The sequence below is a fragment of the Leuciscus leuciscus genome, assembly GCF_965113295.1.
Source record: "Leuciscus leuciscus genome assembly, chromosome: 15".
Taxonomy (NCBI): Eukaryota; Metazoa; Chordata; class Actinopteri; order Cypriniformes; family Leuciscidae; genus Leuciscus; species Leuciscus leuciscus.
In genome coordinates this window covers 8976195-9000293 of record NC_138739.1, presented here as the reverse complement: position 1 = coordinate 9000293, position 24099 = coordinate 8976195, and the positions used below count along the sequence as shown (strand labels likewise).

The 24099-nt window shown below is 35.4% G+C and overlaps 1 protein-coding gene across 13 annotated transcripts in view; it reads left to right on the top strand.

Moving 5' to 3' along the window:
* The first annotated feature begins 79 nt into the window (after window positions 1-79).
* The window catches only part of LOC309476032 (uncharacterized protein), a 30585-nt gene continuing 6565 nt past the window's right edge, over window positions 80-24099 (top strand). For 2 of the 13 annotated variants that reach the window (XR_014197909.1, XM_082139140.1), the window contains exons 1-10: window positions 80-297; window positions 3676-3960; window positions 4982-5266; window positions 5434-5547; window positions 5696-5740; window positions 7292-7333; window positions 8651-8692; window positions 9084-9125; window positions 21424-21450; window positions 21636-21998. Coding sequence is in view for 12 of the 13 variants with exons in the window: in XM_082139140.1 (XP_081995266.1) it covers window positions 249-297; window positions 3676-3960; window positions 4982-5266; window positions 5434-5547; window positions 5696-5740; window positions 7292-7333; window positions 8651-8692; window positions 9084-9125; window positions 21424-21450; window positions 21636-21998 (1294 nt within the window). In the remaining variant the exon portion in view is untranslated. Of the gene's footprint in view, window positions 298-3675; window positions 3961-4981; window positions 5267-5433; window positions 5548-5695; window positions 5741-7291; window positions 7334-8650; window positions 8693-9083; window positions 9126-9214; window positions 9251-9369; window positions 9733-10315; window positions 10654-19378; window positions 19658-20238; window positions 20521-20687; window positions 20808-21423; window positions 21451-21635; window positions 21999-24099 lie in introns of those variants that run through there. The other 11 variants (XM_082139150.1, XM_082139148.1, XM_082139149.1 and 8 more) reach the window with 11 other exon arrangements.

Here is a 24099-nt window from a genome sequence, read left to right as displayed (position 1 = left end):
CCCGCTCTGAGCTTTCATCTGAGATAGTTTAAATCACTCTTTTTTTGTGTGGAAACAAACAACTGTTATCAAGATTAGACACCTGTGGATCTCAGTCAGTAGGCTAGCACTGGGTTAAGTGTCTTTAAAAAAAAAAAATTTTTTTGTCGGTTCAGAAGTAAGTGGTGACGGGACGACCATTCGGATCGGCCCATTTCGATCACTTTTCATGTTTCTTCACTCAGATTTTTACTAAACTATACAGCGATATGAAGAGCAATTTTTTCATTTTTTCATTTTTATTAATTCACATAGAAGGTAAGTTAAACGCACTTTCGGTTTCAATCGTTTGAACCTGTACAGCTTTATTAAACTTTTTTTAACAGCACTGCAGGTAGGCTATACATTACTACAAAATAGATGTGTGAATTTTTTAACAAGCTAAGTGTTTTAATAAAAGAATAGTATGATATTGACCTTTATAAGAATTTGTGAAGTCAGGGCAAGCGGTCGTCACCATAAAGCGGTCGAGGGGCGGGACAAATAAAAACCTCTCTAAAACTATGTTTTGTAGTCGATCAGATCTATTAACAGTGTCGTAATCTGTAGCTCTTTTTTTCCACATTTCCTAGTATTTGTGGCTGTAGCAGAAACTACAGATAACATTTTCCTTCTTCTTAAGGTATTTGCATAAGTACCTTTTTGATGACATGGACTGAACCCCGTCAGTTTTAAACGAAGCAGCGTGTTGTTTTCTGACAGCAACACAACTAACCTCTCTCCAGAGATTGTGTTAAATCTCCGCTCCTCAAACGCTACATATTTAGCCTACACGTTTAGCAGAAAACATTATCTGAACAATTTACACCGATCTTCCTGTCTAAAAGTTGAAATGCCTCTGACTCTAAGTGTTTCCTTCTTGAGGAATAGTGAATGTTTGCAGCTTGTATTCATAGATGCCACCGACGTCACAACAAATAGAACGCCGCCATATTTGCGACCGACTCGCCCGGTATGGCCGCCCAAACTGCCCATTTGAATGAGAGAGAGAGACAGAGATACCTGGAGAAAAATTATATTTTAGGCTCCGATCCTTATTTGTTACCCCCAGTTTTCTTTAGTCCATTATTATCTGCCCCAGACTTGCCCCAATTGGCCTTTCATGATATAGAAATACTTAAGTCATAGAGCTTCATGGCGCGCGTTCATGAGAGTCGAGGCGATGTCATGAATGAATCTATGAATCTGCAGCTGTTCAGCATGAATGAATATATCTAATCCGTCCATCAGCACAGCCAGAGACATCAGCCGAATATGATCAAATACTGCCATATCTGTCCGAAAGAACAGATGTTCAATTACAGAGAGAAGGTTTAATACACACAAATATCGAAATGAAAGAATCTTTCGAGTCGAATCTTTTTGAATGATTCACTCACGATTCGGCTGCGATTAAAAGCTATCAAGAGGTAAGGTCATCAGTGATTATAATATAACGACTTAAATTGCAGTTTGTTCGTCACATAAAGCTATCATATGAATAAATAACTATATTAATATAACGGACGAGTCGTATTAGATCACTTTTATGATACTTTTGTGATGTTTTTTTGTCTTTTATTATTATTATTTTTTTGCGTGACAGCCCCCAGTAGGCTAACGTTACTCATTCACTTTCATTACATCGACAAGAAGAGTCTCCATTAGGCTACATATTCAAAAATGTCCCTTTGTCTTCCACGGAAAGTAAACTTAAGGGTTTGCACATGAAGGTGAGTAAATGACGGCAGAATTATCATTTTTGGAAGAACTAGTCCTTTAATATGCATTTCAAGGATGATATTATGCATCGTCTGCAGAGCTAACGTTACTTACACAAAATAACATCTAAAGCGCATGTGACGAAGACAATATCTTTATGAACTTCAGAAAAATATTTCTTAGATTTAGGTAGGTATTAACTAACAGACAGACAAACAGTTATATTCAAAACAACCCCAAATCTTACTAACCATGATAAAGTGCATTTAAACAGATCCAACAATAAAATGAAGACAAAACATTATCTGTCGATATCTGTCTGTATAATGTTGGCCACTGAGAGTATAATGGAAATATAATTAACCACAAACCAACATGAGACTTCAAGTCTTTTAAATAAATGATTCTCTCTTCTTTTGGTATAGAATAAAATACCAGTTCAGGGTTCCTCTTTAGGCTGTTGTTGCAGCCAACTGCACAACATATTGCAGGCATTACTGAGACCGGCGGTCGCAAAGATGGCGGCGCAAAGCTACAGTGACGTCATGTGAATCGAATGAATAGGCTACTAGCCTAGTTGTGTATGAGGGCGGTTTCTAGTGACGGTTGTACCTTGTACCTTTCACAGACAGGACTGTCCCACTCCTCCAGTGCACTTACATGTGTACTTAAAGGGATAGTTCACCCCAAAAATTAAATTGGCTTTTAATATTTTTATTCTTCAGTAGAATTGTAAAGTTATTCATAGAATGCAAGTTGATGGCTACCTTGACTGAGAGTCAATAAAACATATACAGGTCAAACAAAATGAATATGGCTCCCGACGATTCTTTGAGGGGTTATGAAATTAAACACTTAGTCTGTGAAAGAATCTAAACATTATGTACAACATTATTACCTGTAGTATACACAGCCTTGGCAAACGGTCCTGAGCGCGTTCTCAATTTTCACATGGGGAAGTCAATCTTCCCGATCCTGATTTGTTCTTAGAACCTTTTCCAAACAATCTGTTTTGGTTATGGAAACGTTAAAATGTCCAGTTTTCTTAATGCTAAAGGGATGTTTTTTTAAAAGTTATAGGCCTAGTATGATGTTCCTGAAACATTCTTTCAACGTAATTTTTATCAACTACTTTCTAGGAATGTTCAGTTGTTTTCATGAACATAAAAATGCCCAGTTCCCTAAATGTTTATAGAACGTAATTTAAAGATTTGCATGATGTTCCCGAAACATTCTTTCAAACATTTGAACACCTGCTGTTAACAAGCAGAATCTCTGAAGGAGAAACAACAAGAACAGAAAATTCAACTGACTTCCAGACACAGACTCTGATAAAAGCAGACATTAATAATCTGAAGATCTCAGCAGAGGAGGATTAAACAACTCCACAAACAGCATTACCAGCTTTATTTATTACTAACCAGACTTTATTTCTGTCAGACGCCTACAGAAGTTCTTATTGAAAATTAACAGAGGTTTAGATGTTTGGTGGAAAATGTTTAGTTTGAAGTCACCATTATGATGATCGGTGTTCTATTTCAGCAATTGCACGTTTTCAGAAAATAAATTAATGATGAAAAGGCCGATCAGCATGTCTGTTTTAATGGCAGTCTAATGACTGCTTAAAAGTGGTTAAAACAACTGCTTTTTCTGTAGTTTCATGACTGACTCACAGGGATAGTTCACCCAAAAATTCTGTCATCATTTACTCATCCTCAAGTTGTTCCAAACCTGTACGAGTTTCTTTCTTCTGCTGAACACAAAACAAAGATATTTTGAAGAATGTTGGTAACCAAACAGTTGATGTACCCAATTGATTTCCATAGTACCATTCTGGTCCAAACAAAGGCTGCTTCCTTTCGTGTTTGGATTTCACAGTTACTGTGTTGTGGTGTTGTTATCTAATCTGAATACACGTTTCTGTTTGTTCTTCAGGTGTGTTTGGTGATGCAGTGAAGTCAGTGCCAGTGACTGAGGGAGACTCGGTCACTCTACACACTGATGAAATACAGAGTGAAGATGTGACAGGGTGGACCTTTGGACCTGAAAATATTGTCATAGTAATGAACTATGAAATTAAGCAATTTAAAGACAGATTGCTGGTGGACCGACAGTCTGTATCTCTTACTATCAAGAACATCACAGCTAATTTCTCTGGAATATATACATTTAATATTTTCAGCAGGAGCTTGTACAAGACGTTTAATGTTACTGTCTATGGTGAGTAGCTCAAGTCTTTCAGTGGTATTATCTCTATCGAAACGTTTGATGTTCATAAATTAACATAAGTTTGCATTAAAATAAATATTACTTAATCTAAAATTTGTAAAGGAATAAGAATTTATTGAAGGTCTATGATGTTACTCGAGTCATTTGCCCATGAACTGTTGTAGACAAAGCTGACATACTGATTGTGTTTATTATTGTTATTCTGACTCCTCCCCCTACTTCTACCGAATGGAGCCTGTTGTTAAGCATGTTTTGATGAAACTTTGTACCAGCCTGTGTATTGTTGTCATGTGTAATGTCATGACCATGTAAACCTGGTAAATGTGTTATCTAAGAAAGTTCACCCAACTGAAACAATTCTCCGAAATCAAATGATGATCTTGACAACTCGAATAAGGTATAATTATCTGAATAATTTATATTGCTTCAACTTAACAAATTGCTGTAAATGCATTACTCCAAAGGTAAAACACTTAATGAACTGAGTGACGAGTCAATTATTTTCTGCTATAGACAATATTGATGGAACTTAAAATGTTTTTTTTTAACCAGAGTTATTCCTTAAATTATTACCTAAATCAGTTTTAGAAGTTTTATACAAATGTTTTATAAAGTACCTACAACCTAGAGAAAAAAAGAAAGATCTATATTAAATTAAACAAAATTGATTAAAAAAAGTGAGGCCAATAGATTTCCCACATCAAATGCCAATACATTTACGTGTACATTTACATTTACGTGTTGCCTTTGGCTTGCTCAGTTGGGGATATTTTGGGGATATTTAATTTAATTTGATCAATCAATAAATTCCTCTTGGAACAAACTTTGTTGTATTATTTTAATTTAATACTGTGAAGCTGCTTTGATACAATCTGTATTGTGAAAAGCGCTATACAAATATACTTGACTTGACTTGACTTGACATTTGTAAACATGTCAAACTACTGGTTTAAGTGTCATTCAGATCTCATTCAAATTATCTTCAGCCTGATTATTCTCTCATGTTTTCCAGCTCGTCTGCCTGTTCCTGTCATCAGCAGAGACTGTTCTTCATCATCTTCATCATCATGTTCATTGGTGTGTTCATCAGTGTTGAATGTGTGTGATGCGACTCTCTCCTGGTACAAAGGAATCAGTGTATTGTCCAGCACCAGTGTGTGTGATCTCAGCATCAGTCTCTCTCTAGCTCTGGAGGTGGAATATCAGGATAAAAACACCTACAGCTGTGTGCTGAAAAATCCCATCAGCAACCAGACCACACATCTGGACATCAACACACTCTGTCACACATGTGAAGGTATATCTATAACCAGGCTAACATTATCATGTACATACAATATTTGGATTTAAAAGTGAAAACAAAAAACAAGGTAGTGCAAAATAGTCTCACAGCTTCAACAGATCATGAACAGGTATTGTAAGATACATTAGATAGTTACTGGACCTATTCCTTCTCTGTTACAGCACAAGGACTGTTTGTTGGCACTATAGTGGGTATATGTGTTGGTGTCCTGCTGGCAGCTGTGCTGGCTGTTGCTGTTTACTTTTACAAGAAATTTGCAAAAGCAAAAGAAACGGGTAAGTGTTACATACAGCTGATACAATGAGAAAAATATGTAACCACAAAACCTTGTAACCAAAATAAAAACATCTGCTAGATTGTGGTAGAAATTGATTCTTCTGCTACTTGCTTCACTGTATAAATTATTGTATTATTTTATAACAGAGCAGACTCCTGAGGAACAGGAACAAGCTATTCCTCTAAACAGTAGTAAGATAATACTTCATATATATTACTATATGTACTGATTGTTGTGTTTGCCAAGTTCTTTTAAAGACAGAAATGTCTTTAGACTGTTGATATTTTGAGATTTTTACTCAACATTGACTTCGCTGACTCTAGCGATTTCAAATTAATTTTGTTTTCAACATTCATTTTTTGTCTGATTCCAACAAATCATACATCATTTTGAAGATTTTTTTTAATAGACAATGTGAAAAGAATAATAACTCATTTTTGAAAAATTGCTTATTGCGACTCATTTTGCCAGCACTGGTCACAAAAAAAGTAGGCAAAAAAACAGTATGTGACAAAAGAAGTATGTCCGAATTCACAGTACTTGTGAAAAAAGTAGGCAAAAAGTACCCGGATGACCTTCTACTTCTGGCGGGATTCTTAAGTGTGCATATGATGGACACTTTACAATCCCATGAAGCCACGGGAAAGGATTTATGAATGACAGTCATTGGCAGAACTGACAGAAATGACGTTGGTATGTCACATGATAATGACAACATGGTAAGTGTAGTATGTCCGGATTACATTCAAACTACACACATATAGAACATACTATTTTAGCAGTCGTGAATTCATTACTTATCCAAAATAAGTACCTATTCAAGAGAGTATGTGATTTCAGACGCAGTCTCTGATTGATACAGCCCACAGTTTCTCTTTATGATTAGAAAGGTGGTTGGTCAAACAGTAACAGTAAACAGTAATAGTAACAGAAACAGTAAACCATAACAGTAAACAGTAAACCATAACAGTAAACAGTAACAGTAAACCAACAGTATCAGTAAACAGTAACGGTAAACAGTAAAAGTAACAGTAAACAGTAACAGTAAACCATAACAGTAACAGTAAACAGTAAACCGTAAGAGTAAACAGAACAGTAACGTAAACAGTAACAGTAAACTGTAAGAGTAAACAGAACAGTAACGTAAACAGTAACAGTAAACAGTAACAGTAAACAGTAAACCATAACAGTAAACAGTAAACCATAACAGTAAACAGTAACAGTAAACCAACAGTATCAGTAAACAGTAACGGTAAACAGTAAAAGTAACAGTAAACAGTAACAGTAAACCATAACAGTAACAGTAAACAGTAAACCGTAAGAGTAAACAGAACAGTAACGTAAACAGTAACAGTAAACCGTAAGAGTAAACAGAACAGTAACGTAAACAGTAACAGTAAACAGTAACAGTAACAGTAAACAGTAAACCGTAAGAGTAAACAGAACAGTAACGTAAACAGTAACAGTAAACAGTACATACAACACTGCAAAAAGTAATTTGTCACTGAAATGACATAAGATATCAACTTTTCATGCAAGTTTATTTTTCGGACCCCATGGCAGATTTTTCTTTAAGTAAATGTATCTTGCTTGAAAAATGTTTAGAATTAAAAAAAAAATAGCAGTTAAATAAATTAATTTCACTCCGGAGGGCAATATGAATAAAAAAACACAAAAAAACCCACACACTACTCTGAAACCACAATCGAAAAGTTAACTTGCATCAATTATTGTTTAAACAGGTCCAGTTCGCAGAGATGATGTTGTTGACCATCCAAATAACGGTAAGATATTGAATTACTGTGTGCACCAACTGAATCTCTCTGTGTGTTTGAGTCCCTTCTTCTTTATTTCCAAAAGGGTTTTGCACAAAGGATTTGATGCATGGATCTATAACTTGTCTTGTAAAGCTTTACTTTTTCTTTGTCTTGTTACATTATTAGAGAAATCAAACTCAAATCTACTTTGCACGTATTCACGTTCCAAAAACATTAATTCTAGCCTTTTCTACGGTCAAAAGATTGTCTAGCACCAACAAACATTCTTCCATCTTCTTCTTCAAAATTGTTACGTATATAACGCGTATATAACTAGTCAAAGTCATGTGATACAGTACAAATAACACAAAATATACATTTATCAAAAAACATAATTTGATATAATGGTAAATATATATATTTTTATGTAGTTATGGCTCTAACAGTAAGCAGTAACAGTAAACAGTAACAGTAAGCAGTAAACAGTAAACAGTAAGCAGTAAACAGTAAACAGTAAGCAGTAACAGTAAACAGTAACAGTAAGCAGTAAACAGTAACAGTAACAGTAAGCAGTAAACAGTAAGCAGTAAGCAGTAAACAGTAAGCAGTAAGCAGTAAACAGTAACAGTAAGCAGTAAACAGTAAGCAGTAAGCAGTAAACAGTAACAGTAAACGGTAACGGTAACAGTAACAGTAAACAGTAACAGTAAACGGTAACAGTAACAGTTACAGTAAACAGTAAACGGTAACAGTAACAGTAAACAGTAAGCAGTAAACAGTAAACGGTAACAGTAACAGTAACAGTAAGCAGTAAACAGTAAACAGTAAACGGTAACAGTAACAGTAACAGTAAACAGTAACAGTAACAGTAAACAGTTACAGTTACAGTACCAGTAAACAGAAACATTAACAGTAAACAGTAACATTTAACAGTAAATCGTAAGAGTAAACAGCAACAGTAAACAGTAACAGTAAACAGTAACAGTAAATAGTAACAGTAAACAGTTACAGTAAAACAGTAATAGTAAACCGTAACAGTAAAACAGTAACAGTAAACAGCAACAGTAAAACAGTAACAGTAAACAGCAACAGTAAACTGTAAAAAACAGTAAAAAATGACATAAGATATCATGTCTTGTTTTCTGATAAATTTATCAAACCATGGCAGATTTTTTTCAAGTAAATGTATCGTGATTAAAAACAATTTAGATATAAAAAACAAAACAATTTTGAGCAGTTAACTAAATTAATTTCACTCCGGAGGACAATATAAATGGAGAAAAAAACACACTAGTCTGAAACCACAATCAAAAAGTTAACTTGCATCAATTATTGTTTAAACAGGTCCAGTTCGTAGAGATGATGTTGTTGACCCTCCAGATAACGGTAAGATATTGAATTACTGTGTGCACCAACTGAATCTCTCTGTGTGTTTGAGCCCCGTCTTCGCTATTTCCAAAAGGGTTTTGCACAAAGGATTTGATGCATGAATCTATAACTTTTTCTTTGTCTTGTTACATTATAAGAGAAATTTAAACTCATTTCTACAGTCAAAAGATTGTCTAGCACTAACAAACCTTCTTCCTTCTTCTTCTTCAAAATTGTTACGCATATAACGCGTATATAACTAGTCAAAGGCACTTGAAACAGTACTAATAACACAAAATATACATTTATCAAAAAACACAATCACTCTTAATTTAAGGGAAAATATTACAAAATTATTAATGAAGTAATGGCTCCAAGTCCAAATCAGATTAAGATCTGTTGTCTTTAGCAGATGGGGAAATGCCTAATCAGCAGAGAGATTTACCAAACAGTAAGTTACTTTAAAACAATATATGTTTTCATTGTCCATTACAATTAATCTAAAAAAATAAAATAAAATAAAATAATCTGTGATTATTGTTGGAACAGGTCAGGAAGAATGTGATCCACTTCATGGTAAGATCCCTTTCTTGTGAGCAACTTTACCATATTGCTTGCGGTGTAAATCCACAAAGAAAATGTTATAATTTCCAATATCACAGAAACCTAAGGTTTGTTTAACAACTTTTCTCCAGATATGTTTAACGCTGGGCAAGATCAAATGAAGAAAATAAAAGTGAAGCATGGAGAAACTGTCACTCTAAACTCTGGTGTTGCTGACTTACCGAGAGATGATCGACTACGATGGAAATACGCTGATTCCAGAGTCTCTGATTCCACAACCTTATTTAAAGTCATTGCTGTGTGCCATAAAAGGAACGATAGGTTCTCAGTAAAGGATGGTCCTGGTGGGAAATTCAAAGACAGACTGACGCTGGATCATAAAACTGGAAATCTCACTATCAAGAACATGAGAGTCAAAGACACTGGGCATTTTAAACTTGAGATCTCCAGCAACACAAATCCTATCATGAAAACAATCAAAGTCAATGTCCGTGGTGAGAAGCTTAAGCCAACTTCTATTTTCACTTGTTTTTTTTTATTTTTGAACCCAGTCAACTATTACACCATAGTAATAATAATAATAATAATAATAATAATAGTGTTTCTGTCCACACTTCACAATAGTAGTGTTTTTAATAGCTTATATTCTTAGTTTTTTCTCCACATAAATAGTAAAAGGGCCATATCTCTGCTTGTGTTACTGTGTGTAGAATTATAATTAGACACTGTAAAAAATTATATGATCAATAAGTTGTGACAACATTTTACATTGCTTTAACTCATCAAAATGAGTTAAGCAATTTTCAACTTTTTTTATAAGTCACACAAGATTCAACAATGTTTTAAGTTGAAATTACTTAAACATTCAAGTTGATTGTACTTAAAAATTTAAATCAGCAACTTTTTTACAGTGTATAATTGCGATCAGGTAAAGATAGTGTAAATCTGAGTTTGAAACCAATTGCATTTTTTTCTTTTGCCATCCATTTTAACATGAATATTTAATTTGCTATACAGTGCAATTTAACTCTACGGCTTTCTGTCTTTTACCCTTCTGTGTTTCTTTGTTTTCTACAGCTGCCACACAAATATGTGGGGATGATCTAAATGAGACAATGTTGTCCTTGATACCGGAAGAGGACCCCAACAACACTAGTACATATACTGTTGAGCCAACAGACACTTTATCCAATGAGAATGAGGAGGAGTCAGGTGGGGAACGGTGACACAGTTTCACATGACAATGCCAGTCGGCAGATGTAGTCTATACGGATTTACACACATGCATATCACTTTTTTTAATGGTTAAGAAGTGATTCATTAAGTGCAAGTAATGTGACCGTATGCAAAAACAGGTGCTTGTTATGTGTTGATAACTATATTTGATGAGAATATTTAGCTAAATATAGTGCTAAACCCAGGTGGAAAAAAAAGTGCACTAAAATACATTTTATTTAAGTGCACTTAGTACACTTCCATAATACACTTTCATAATGTACTGAAAGTGCTCTATTTTCGACACACTTATTTTGCACTTAATATACTAAAAGCTTATCTTTAGTACTGCTTAATATAAACTTAAAATCATCTTAGTGTACTCAATTGTGCTTTTTTGAGACACACTGAAGATGAATTTAAGTGTATTTTTAATATACTATTTCATATTTTTTAAAAATGTATTTTGTTACCACTTTAAGTATAATTGAAATCATCTTTAAATACAATAATAAACTATTTAAATTATAATAATAATAATATTAAATTATATACAAATTATACTTAGAATGTATTCCTAGATTAAAAAAAGTGCACTAAAATACATTTTATTACACTTCCATAATACACTTCCATAATATACTTAAAGTGCTCTATTTTCGACACACTTATTTTGCACTTAATATACTAAAAGCTTACCTTTAGTACTGCTTAATATAAACTTAAAATCATCTTAGTGTACTCAATTGTGCTTTTTTGAGACACACTGAAGATGAATTTAAGTGTATTTTTAATATACTATTTCATATTTTTTTTAAATGTATTTTGTTACCACTTTAAGTATAATTGAAATCATCTTTAAATACAATAATAAACTATTTAAATTATAATAATAATAATATGTAATTATATACAAATTATACTTATAATGTATTCCTAGATTAAAAAAGTACACTAAAATACATTTTATTTAAGTGCAATTAATACACTTCCATAATGTATTTAAAGTGCTCTATTTTCACGCACTTATTTTGTACTTAATATACTAAAAATTGTTCTTTAGTACTTCTTAATATAAACTTAAGATCATCTTAGTGTACTCAACTGTGCTATTTTGAGACACACTGAAGATGAACTTAAATATGCTTTTAACATACTATTTCAGCTTTAATTTTATCTTTAGATTAAATCTTTAATACATTTTTAAATACACTTATAAATTATTTAAAATATAAGAATATATCAACTGTGCTATTTTTATACAAACTTAAGATGAACTTAAACATGATTTTAAAATATTATTTCAGCTTTAATTTTTTTCCCCCTTAGAGCAATAGAACCCATCTTTAAAACATTTTTAAATACACCTTTAAATTCTTTAAAATATAAGAATATACAATCATATTATATTTATGGAAACTAATTTATTGTAAAAATGTATTTTAACTATGTCAAAAGTACTTTTATAAAACATTTAAATGTTAATGGGTTTTTTTTTGTCAAGTACACTATTACTGTGTTATCAGTAGCATTTTCTGCCTCATTTATGCTGAAGTTATACTGTTAAAATGTAAATGTTAAAATTGTCCACCAATGATGAAGGCGTTTAATACAATAATCATTTTAAAGTTAGATGTAATGCATTTGATAAAAATAACCGGTAAATGTAATTCATGTAAATGAAAACACCTATAGTTTAAAAGGATACAGGAGGAATGGTATGTGTACAAACAAAAAGCATCTCTTTCTTAAAAAACACTTTATTTTTTTTAAACATTATTAAAGTCCAAACAGACTGTTGGGAAACAAAATAACACAAGTGGCAAGCTTAAACTAAAAGCATTAAAGGAGTTCACCCAAAAATCAAAATGATCTCAGTTTTTACTCACCTGCGTGTTGTTCTAACCCCGTATGGCTTCCATTTATAATTGCATAACAAAATATTATATTTATGATGTAATCTGAGCGCTGGATAAGTCTTCCATTGACTTCCAAGGGGCTTAAACTTGCTCGATCAGAAAACATATAGACATTGTTTAAAATAGTCCAAGTGACTTCAGTGGCTCAACCATCGAGAATACTTTTTCTGCGCCAAAAACAAACAAAAATAACGAATTTATTCCAATATCCATTTACTCGTGTTGTGCTTGAAAGTTGTTTACGTAGTCTATCTGCGCAGCGCTTCTGGGTTCTACGTCACCACACAGGCTCACTATTGGCCAACGCAGGTCATGTGTGTGACGCCTGGTGACGTAGAACCCAGAAGCTCGCTCAGATACACTATGTAAACAACTTTCAAGCACAACACGAGTATGGATATTGGAATAAATTCGTTATTTTTGTTTGTTTTTGGCACAAAAAAACTATTCTCGTCGCTTGATAAATGGATGGTTGAGCCACTGGAGTCACTTAGACAATTTCAAACAATGTCTTAATACGATTTCTGATCGAGCAAGTTTAAGCCCCTTGGAAGTCAATGGAAGACTTATCCAGCGCTCAGATTCCATCATAAATATAATATTTTGTGATGCGATGGTTAATGGAAGTCTTAAGGGTTTAGAACAACACGCGGGTGACTAAATACAAAGAACTTTTCGATTTTTGGGTGAACTAACCCTTTAATAAAATGATTAAACTACAGATTACTGTACGTATCTTATATGAACAAAACACAAATTTATATGCACTAAAAATACATTTAAAATATCAATGGTATTTAGTATACTTTCTTAATTACACTTAAGTACTACTTTAGTATTTTCACTAGGTGAAAATAAAGTGTACTTGAGTGCACTAAAAAAACACTTAATTACAAGAAAGTAATTTGTAGTACATTCTTATTTTTTGTGCTAAAAACAACTGTAAAAATAATACATTATAAATAAACTAATTAAAAGTATGTTTTAATTTAAATAGTAATTAAGTGTAATTAATAAAGTATACTAAAAGCCTTATTTTTTAAAAATGTATTTTTAGTGCATTAAAAAAATATATACTTTTGAAAAAATAGACAGAAGAGTTTTTTAGTGTATTTCTTACAAGTACATTTTAACACATTAAAAATAGTTCATTGCTAGTGTACTTTGATAGCTATGTAAAAGTACACTAACAATGAACTATTTTTAATGCGTTAAAAATGTACTTGTAAGAAATACACTAAAAAAACTCTTCTGTCTATTTTTTCAAAAGTATATATTTTTTTTATGCACTAAAAATACATTTAAAATATAAATGGTATTTAGTATACTTTATTAATTACACTTAAGTACTACTTAAGTAAAAATATACTTTTAATTAGTGTATTAATAGTGTATTATTTTTACAGTTGTTTTTAGCACAAAAAATATGAATGTACTACAAATGTACTTTCTTGTACTTAAGTGTATTTTTAGTGCACTAAAGTACACTTTTTTTTCACCTGGGAAGACATGCTTAACGCAGCACGTTAACGCCGATAACGGCCCACCACTAATATATATATATATATATATGTACTAATATTCTTGCTTGGGCTTAAGACAACATATTCTATTAAGTCTGCAAAAAAGTATATTTGAAAAATCCAGTCAAGATTCAGAATGGCTAACGTTGACTGGATTAATAAACACAAATCCAGCCAATATTTGATAGCATCAAGACCACACTCACACCCCAATTGGTCTCATTTAGTTACTTATTAAAAACATACATTTTCAAAAATGAATATAACTGCTTCAAAATCCCAGATAGCAGACCCAGATGTGGGCTACTTCAGGCAATGATGCGGGACTGCAGGTCTTCTTATGGCCTGGAAAAAAATTTATTTGAGCCTGATGTGGCCCACATGTAAAATGGCAAATATGGCCCAAATATTTTAAATCACATTTAAAGCCTAAAGTGGCCCATCTATCTATCTATCTATCTATCTATCTATCTATCTATCTATCTATCTATCTATCTATCTATCTATCTATAAATTACAGGAATGTCTTTCTGTCTATCTGTGTGTCTGTTATTCGCATATCTCTCGAACCAATAGTCCGATGGATTTCAATCTTGACAGGTGTCTTGTTTGGATTAGAAATGCAAAAGATATTGTTAAATATAGCACACACTGGCTTTTGCCGCTCTAGCCGCTGACCACTCCCCCTCTCACACTGACACTGAAGGCTTGTTCGACTTCATGCAGCTCTGCACAGACCGATCGGCGGCTGACTTGAAGCAGTGCATGCCGGTTAGAAATGTTGTCCGACTTGATACAGCGCCGACGCCACGTGACTGTGACGTGTGCCATCAAAGTACCGCGAGAGCGATTTGAGAGTAGCCGGAGAACTCAGCCAGCGCAGCTTCTCAAGAGCATAGACAATAAAAGAAATGGACATACGACCCCATTGGATTCAACGGAGACAAGTGAAGTCAATTAGAAGCTCTTACTTCCTGATGGCTGAGCGTACTGCGCAGACTCAAACTGAGCTTGACGACGTAGATGTGACGTGAGCAACCCGTCTGTCTTCTAGTAGCTGTGCCGAGAGAAATCTGAATCATTCCCTTCCGAAACTTGCAGAGACGGAGAGTGTGAGTAGGAGGTGTCCATGAGCTGGAGCAGGAGAAACTTTTGCTAAGTATTCTGATTAATTACTTTGTCATTTTGCCTCCACGTCCCCGCGATTGCCCGCGAGCTTCTCCTCCTGTCCATACGGTAATCTCTCTACTGTGCGACAGAGAGTCGAGTGGTTATGACGCAATCGTTAGCCTATTTTTACAAAAACTGCTTCTACGGGGCCATAACGTAAGATACAAGGTAATGGAGCCTTTTATACATTTTCGTGTTTCTTTAGAAATAAATAATGGACAAATGGAGTCTTTAAACGCCTCAGATGTAAAGTTATTCGCTGTCAAAGTGACGCCAAAATGAATGGGAGTCAATGGAATGCTAACAGCAGGTTGGGGTCCGCTAATCAATGGCGGCGCCCGGGGAAGCTTCAATATTTTATGAAACCCTGCCCCCCTGCTCAAGAGCGGCTGCAGGAGGGCTGATGACGTCACAGCTGTTCCACGATTGGCCGGATTCACCGCATGACAACGATCACGTGTGTTTCGTGTTTATTCGAACACCTTAGTTCCTCTAAAGCTCACAAATCAGTTTTTTTATAACAGTAAACACTCTTTTCATGTAGTTGCAATGTTATATTTTGTCATGTTTATCAAATTAAAACTGATTAAAAAAAGTAGACTCCACTTCATTGCTTATGTTGAACTTTATTCTTGTTCAAACAGACGCTGTATGAAGCAGTACATAAAGTATTGAATGAAAATGTCTCTGAAACATCTGTGTATTATTTGGCAAATATTGCATTTATTTCACTTCAGCTGTGGTAAAATATGCAAACACCATCACTGGCACTGACTCTATTGCATCTGTCTCAGCACCAAAAACACCTGAAGAACATCCGAAATGGTTATTCAGACACAACTCAGAACTTATATTGGTTAAACTTTTTATATAAAATCCGTTTTAATCAATTTATTACCAACAAGACCCAACCAGTACAAACAGAACAAAACAAACGCATGGGCCATTTTCTAAGCTGTTCGCTAAACAGTCAATAACTCAAAATGAATGTCAACATTAAGAGTGACCAGGCGATGCATGTGAATCCTCCTCTAAAAAGATGTAAGTCTTGAGTCTACACACACTCGCTGAGGTCGCAGTGCTGAGGTTAGAGTTGCAAACATGTTTACTATGTATAGCATAAACTATTCTTGTTGGCAGACAGCCTCAGGTTATCTATTTATTTATTTGCTGTATCCTATATGGTTGAAGGTGAAATAAAATCAGAAAATAACATTCTGTGTAACTACATTTACTATATTATTTCGCTGTAAATGTTTGTTTGATGTGGAATTCAGACTGTGATGTTCATGTTAATGAAAGGAAAGAAGCTCTTCACCCACAAACTCTCGTGCACACGCTGTCCTCCTAACAAATGAACCCGCTTTTTGTTCTAGATAAATAAATGAGGCCACAACAGGTTTCACTTCGACTCACAAACTCCACAGATTGTCATGCATTCAGTGAATCACATATCATTTTCTTTCTGCTTTATAAAAACATATACTTCCTGTGGGTCGATTCTAAAATGCTAAAAATTACATTTAAGTACTAAGAACGATTGTTGTGGGTAATATTACTATTAGCTGCAAAATTAGACCTTTGCTTTTTAGAGAATATGACAATGGCATTTGTAAACTCAGACATTGATGGTTATTGCTCCAACCTGACTTTAATCATGCAAATGATTTGGCTTTTAACAGAGAGAGTTAAAAGCTTCTCTGTTTTTTTTTTTTTTTGGCTCAGACAGAGAGAGAACAGTTTGAGAACAAGATGCCCCAAGACCTTTTCAATATATAATAAGTATAATTTTTAAAGTGAAATTGAAGATGTTGGGGGTGTCAAGTGAAGTTTTCTACCTGCACTGCATGTTGTATCAAGTCAGGCTTGAAACAGACTATTGGGATTCAGTGCAGAATCTCTGGCTCTCTATCGACATCTAATGGTTAGAATAATAAATGTGCAAATTACAGGTGGAGGAACATTTGATGAAAGATAAATGGCTCATTGACAATTTTAATAGTATGGAAAATTGTTTTAACATTGTTAAAGTTGATAGTTTCTTTAATAGAAAAAAAGCTTGTATTTCCATAGTTTTTTATTGAAAAAATATCATGCACAAACAACTTGGCAAAAATAATACATCATTGCAAAATAACAGTAATATCAGGTGCAAAAATGGATTGAAAGAAAAAAAAAAGAAAAGAAAAAATTAATTAATTAAACTAAAGAGTATTCAATTCATAATCTTCTATTATACAAAAATCTTTGTTGCAGCTCATAACAAGTCAATAGCTAATGTCCCTTTGAGAGAAAACTCAGATAAGGAAACTGCTGGAAAAGCTACTCATGAATATCAAGCCATGAAGACTTGCGTAACAAAAGTGAAGTGACACACCTGGCTTTGTGTGATACCTTTTCTCTCTTATTATTGCGTACGACCAAGCGTGTAATCCGCTCTGAGCTTTCTTCTGAGGAAGTTTAAATCACTCTTTTTTTTTGTGGAAACAAACAACAAGAACAGACACCAGTGGATCTCAGTCAGTAGGCTATCATTGGGTTAAGTGTCTTTTTTAAAAAATAAGTTTCAAAATGTGCATTTTGTCGGTTCAGAAGTTCTGACGGGACGAACATTCGGAGCGGCCCATTTCCACTTTTCATGTTTCTTCACTCAGATTTTACTAAACTCGACAGCGATATGAAGAGCAATTTTTTCATTTTTATTACTTCACATAGACGGTAAGTTGTAGGCTAAACATTGTTTAACGCACTTTCGGTTTCGGTCGTTTGAGCCTGTAGGCCTACAGCTTTATTTAATTTTTTTTAACAGCACTGCAGGCAACATGACAACAAAATAGACGTGTGCATTTTTAAATAGGCTAATTGTTTTAATAAAAGTAATGTATGCTATTATTATTATTAGTATTATTGACCTTTATAAGAATGTATTAAGGCAAGCCAAGCGATCGTCACCATAAAGCGGTCGAGGGGCGGGACTAATAAAACACTCTCTTGTAGTCGATCAGATCTATTAACAGTGTCGTAATCTGTAGCTCTTTTTCCACATTTCCTAGTATTTGTGGCTGTATCAGAAACTACAGATAGCATTTTCCTACTTCCAAAGGTATTTGCATAAATTCATTTTTGATGAAATAGACTGAACCCTGTCCGTTTTAAACGAAGCAGCGTGTTGTTTTCTGACAGCAACACAACTAACCTCTCTCAAGAGATTGTGTTAAATCTCATAAAGGCTACATATTTAGGCTAGCCTACACGTTTAGCAGAAAACAAAATCAGAACACCGATCATCTTCCTGTCTAAAAGTTTAAATCTCTCTGGCTCTAAGTGTTTCCTTCTTGAGGAATTAGTGAATGTTTGCAGCTTTTGTAGCCTAGTTATGTATGAGGGCGGTTTCTAGTGACGGTTGTCTTGTACACACTTGCTCACACCTTTACATTCTTTACAGTACCTTTCTCAGACACGACTGCCCCACCTCCCCCACTGGCCACTGGCATGCACTCGCATGTGTACTTAAAGGGATAGTTCACCCAAAAATGAAAATTGGCTTTACCTTTTTTTTAAAAGTTCGTCTTCGTTCGTCTTCAGCGGTTCGGATTTAGGAACATCAAAATGATGCTGTGTTCCTTATTACACCCAAGAACAGAACACCACAATCGCAGACGCCATTCTGCTCCAGAGTATCAACAATGCGGACTATAATGACAGCTGAGCTCTCTCACGAGCGAGGGCGGGTCTGTGTTGAAACGCTGCTGTCAATCAACAATTGTGGGAGGGGCGTCCGATCTTGTGGTGTCACAAGGTCGAACGGCTTGATTTGAGACAGGGGAAAACATATAAGAAGATTTTTTTTTTTAAAACACTGGATGGATTTTTATCATTTTATGATGGTTGTGTACAGGCACTGCCAACACACATTTCAGTACAAGCAACTTGTAAAAGTGCATGTACCATTATATGACCCCTTTAAAACAACTGCTTTTTCTGTAGTTTCATCACTGACTTAAAGGGAATTTTGATGTATGAGTTTCTTTCTTCTGCTGAGCACAAAGGAAGATATTTTGAAGAATGTTGGTAACTAAACAGTTGACAGTAGCAATTTACTTCCATAGTATTTTTTTCTACTATTGGAAGTCGATCACCAACATTCTTCAAAATATCTTCATGTCGGGCATAATTGGGTTGAAGAAATTGTGCTATTTGTGTTACAGTATGTTGTTTTATATCAAACTCTGGTCCAAACAAAGGCTCTGTCCTTTACTGTCTATTGTTTTTTTCCTAACAAATCTGAATAAACGTTTCTGTTTGTTTTTCAGGTGTGTTTGGTTATATAGTGGAGTCAGTGCCAGTGACTGAGGGAGACTCAGTCACTCTATACACTGATGAAATACCTAGCGAAGATCTTACAGTGTGGACCTTTGGACCTGACAATATTGTCATAGTAATAAACTTTGAAATTATGCAATTTAAAGACAGATTGCTGGTGGACCGACAGTCTGTATCTATTACCATCAAGAACATCACAGCTAATTTCTCTGGAATATATAAATTTTTCAGCAGGAGCTTGTATAAGACGTTTAATGTTACTGTCACTGGTGAGTAGCTCAAGTCTTTCAGTGGTATTATCTCTATCAAAACTTTTGATGTGAAGAAATTAACACAAGTTTGCATTAAAATAAATATTACTTCATCTAAAATTTGGGAAAGGAATAGGAATTTATTAAAGGTCTATGATGTTACTCGAGTCATTTGCCCATGAACTGTTGTAGACAAAGCTGACATACTGATTGTGTTTATTGTTTTGATTCTAGACAACTTAACAACTCGAATAGGGTATAATTATCAAAATAGTTCATATTGCTTTAACTTAACGAATTGCTGTAAATGCATTACTCCAAAGGTAAAACACTTAAACTGAGTGACGAGTAAATTATTTTCTGCTATATAGACAATATTGATGGAACTTAAAATGTATTTTTAACCAGAGTTATTCCTTAAATTCTTACCTAAATCATTTTTAGAACTTTCCCACATCAAATGCCAATACATTTGTAAACATGTCAAACTACTGGTTTAAGGTGTCATTCAGATCTAATTCCTTCCAGATGAACGTGGTGATTTACCACTAAAGGTTGATTTATCTGATTATTCTGTTATGACTATTCATGTTTTCCAGCTCATTTGCCTGTTCCTGTCATCAGCAGAGACTGTTCATCATCATCATCGTCATGTTCATTGCTGTGTTCATCAGAGGTGAATGTGAGTCATGTGACTCTCTCCTGGTACAAAGGAATCAGTGTTTTGTCAAACATCAGTGCGTCTGATCTCAGCATCAGTCTCTCTCTACCTCTGGAGGTGGAATATCAGGATAAGAACACCTACAGCTGTGTGCTGAACAATCCCATCAGCAACCAGACCACACATCTGGACATCAACACACTCTGCCACACATGTGAAGGTATATCTATAACCAGGCTATAACATAATCATGTATACAATATTTGTTTTTAAAAGTGAAAACAAAAAACAAGGTAGTGCAAAATAGTCTCACAGCTTCAACAGATCATGAACAGGTATTGTAAGATACATTAGATAGTTACTGGACCTATACCTTCTCTGTTACAGCACAAGGACTGTCTGTTGGCACTATAGTGGGTATATGTGTTGGTGTCCTCCTGCTGGCAGCTGTGCTGGCTGCTGCTGCTGTTTACTTTTACAAGAAATCTGCAAAAGCAAAAGAAACGGGTAAGTGTTACATACAGCTGATCCAATGAGAATAATGTGTAACCACAAAACTTTGTAACCAAAATAAAAAAATCTGCTAGATTGTGGTAGAAATTGATTGTTCTGCTACTTGCTTCACTGTATAAATTATTGTATTATTTTATAACAGACTATAATCAGACTCCTGAGGAACCAGAGGAAGCTATTCCTCTATATACTATATAATATACTATAACAATATAATAATATATTATAACTATATAATATATATATATAAGAGAAATCAACACTATTTTGTATTTATATATCAAAAGTACTTTGGACGTATTCACGTTCCAAAAACCTTTTCCAGGGTAAAAAGATTGTCTAGCACCAACAAACCTTCTTCCTTAATTTTCTTCGAAATTATTACACATAATGCTTATAAAACTAGGCAAAGTCACGTGACACAGTACAAATAACACAAAACAAACATTTATCAGAAAAAACATAATTTGATTTAAGGGTAAATATTACAAAATTATGAATGTAGTTATGGCTCTAACAAGTTTACAACATTGTACGTTTTCATTGTCCATTACAAGTAATCATGAAAAAATTAAATAATAATAATAATCTGTGATTATTGTTGGAACAGGTCAGGAAGAATGTGATCCACTTCAGGGTAAGATCCCTCTCTTGTGAGCAACTTTACCATATTGCTTGCGGTGTAAATCCACAAAGAAAATGTTATATAATTTGTATAAAATGTATAATTTCCAAAATTACAGAAAACTAAGGTTTGTTTAACAAGATATGATCGTTGCGTACCACCTCTGCATGTTTAATTCATGTTTAACTTTTCTCCAGATATGTTTAACGCTGGGCTAGATCAAGTTAAGGAAATAGAAGTGAAGCATGGAGAAACTGTCACTCTAAACTCTGGTGTTGCTGACTTACCGAGAGATGATCGACTACGATGGAAATACGTTGATTCCAGAGTGTCTGATTCAACAATCTTATTTACTGTCATTGCTGTGTGCCATAAAAGGGACGATAGGTTCTCAGTAAAGGATGGTCCTGGTGGGAAATTCAAAGACAGACTGACGCTGGATCATAAAACTGGAAATCTCACTATAAAGAACATGAGAGTCAAAGACACCGGGCAATTTAAACTTGAGATCTCCAGCAACTCAAATCATTTTACCAAAACAATCAAAGTCAATGTCCATGGTGAGAAGCTTAAGCCAACTTCTATTTTCACTTGTTTTTTTAACCCAGTCAATTATTACATCATTTTTACATTTACATTTAGTCATTTAGCAGACGCCCTTATCCAAAGCGACTTACAAATTAGGACTAAATTCAGCGAGTCATCATAAAGAGGCAAAAGCAACAACAACGCAGGAAGTGCTCAAAATACGAAGTTCAGGTATTATTCAGAGTAGCATAAGCCTGATAAGTGATGTTTCAAAGGGAAAGGAAAATATATATATTTTTTTTTCTATAAGGTTAAGTGCTCACGGAAGAGATTGGTTTTCAGCTGTTTTTTGAATGTTGTCAGGGATTCTGCATTCCGGATGAGGGTGGGGAGAGCGTTCCACCAGCATGGAACTGTAAATGAGAATGTTCTGGAAAGTGATTTTGTGGCTTTCTGTGATGGAACCACGAGACGTCGCTCGTTGACCGATCTTAGGTGTCTGGTAGGGATGTAGACTCGTAGGAGTGAGTGAAAGTAGGAGGGAGCTGAGCCTGTGATAGTTCTGTAAGCAAGCGTCAGTGCCTTGAACTTGATGCGAGCAGCTAGAGGTAGCCAGTGCAGAGAGATGAACAGAGGAGTGACGTGGGCCCTCTTGGGCTCGTTGAAGACAAGACGAGCTGCAGCATTCTGGATCATCTGTAGGGGTTTGGTCGCACATGCTGGGAGTCCAGCCAGAAGGGCATTGCAGTAGTCAAGCCTAGAGATGACCAGGGCCTGGACGATAAGTTGTGTTGCATGCTCAGTTAGGAAAGGCCTGATCTTCCTGATGTTGTGCAGTGCAAACCTGCATGATCGAGCTGTCTTTGAAATGTGATCTGTGAAGGTCAGCTGGTCATCAAACGTTACTCCAAGATTTCTGACCGATCTTGATGGGGTGATTAATGATGACTCTAGCTGGATGGTGAAGTCGTGCTGTAGAGACGGATTGGCAGGGAGGACGAGAAGCTCAGTCTTTGCCAGGTTGAGCTGCAGGTGATGTTCCTTCATCCATGTGGAGATGTCCGCCAGACACCTTGAGACCCGTGCAGCTACTGTGGGATCATCTGGTTGAAAGGAGAGGAAGAGCTGTGTGTCATCAGCATAGCAGTGGTAGGAAAAACCGTGTGCCTGTATGATGTGTCCCAGTGATGTGGTGTAGATGGAGAAGAGGAGGGGACCAAGAACTGAACCCTGGGGAACCCCTGTGGTCAGCTGATGTGCTCTGGATACCTCGCCTCTCCATGTGACCTTGAAGGACCTACCTGTGAGATAGGACTCAAACCAGTGGAGTGAAGTTCCTGTGATGCCCAGTGATGAGAGGGTGGACAGAAGGATCTGATGATTCACCGTGTCGAAGGCAGCAGACAGATCCAGGAGAATGAGGACTGAAGATTTGGAAGCAGCTTTTGCGATCCGTAGGGCTTCTGTGACTGACAGTAATGCAGTCTCAGTTGAATGTCCTTTCTTGAAGCCAGATTGGTTGACATCCAGCTGGTTGTTTAGAGACAAGAAGGATGTTAGTTGGTTGAAGACAGCTCTTTCAAGTGTCTTCGCAATGAATGGTAGGAGAGAGATAGGTCTGTAATTCTCTACCAATGATGTGTTTAGCGTTGGTTTTTTGAGCAGTGGAGTAACCCGAGCCTGCTTGAATGCTGTAGGGAAGGTGCCAGTGTGGAGGGATGAGTTGATGATGTGTGTGAGTGATGGTAGAAGTGTGGGAGAGATGGCTTGTAGAAGGTGTGAGGGGATGGGGTCAAGCGTGCAGGTGGTAGGGTGACTGGAGAGGAGAAGTGTAGATACTTCTTCCTCGGTTAGCGGAGAAAAGGAGGACAGAGGGGTATTGGCTGTGGAAGGGGTCGGTCTGGGTTCCTGTGTGTGTGGAGCTGAGAACTGACTGCTGATAGCTGTTGTTTTGTTGGTGAAGAAGGTCGCTAAATCGTCAGCAGTTAAGGAGGAGGCGGGAGGTGGTGGAGGTGGACAGAGGAGAGAGTTGAATGTCTTGAAGAGTAATCGTGTGTTGGAGGAGCTGTTGATCTTGTTGTGGAAGTATGAAGATTTTGCAGCATGAACATCAAGAGAAAAGGAGGAGAGGAG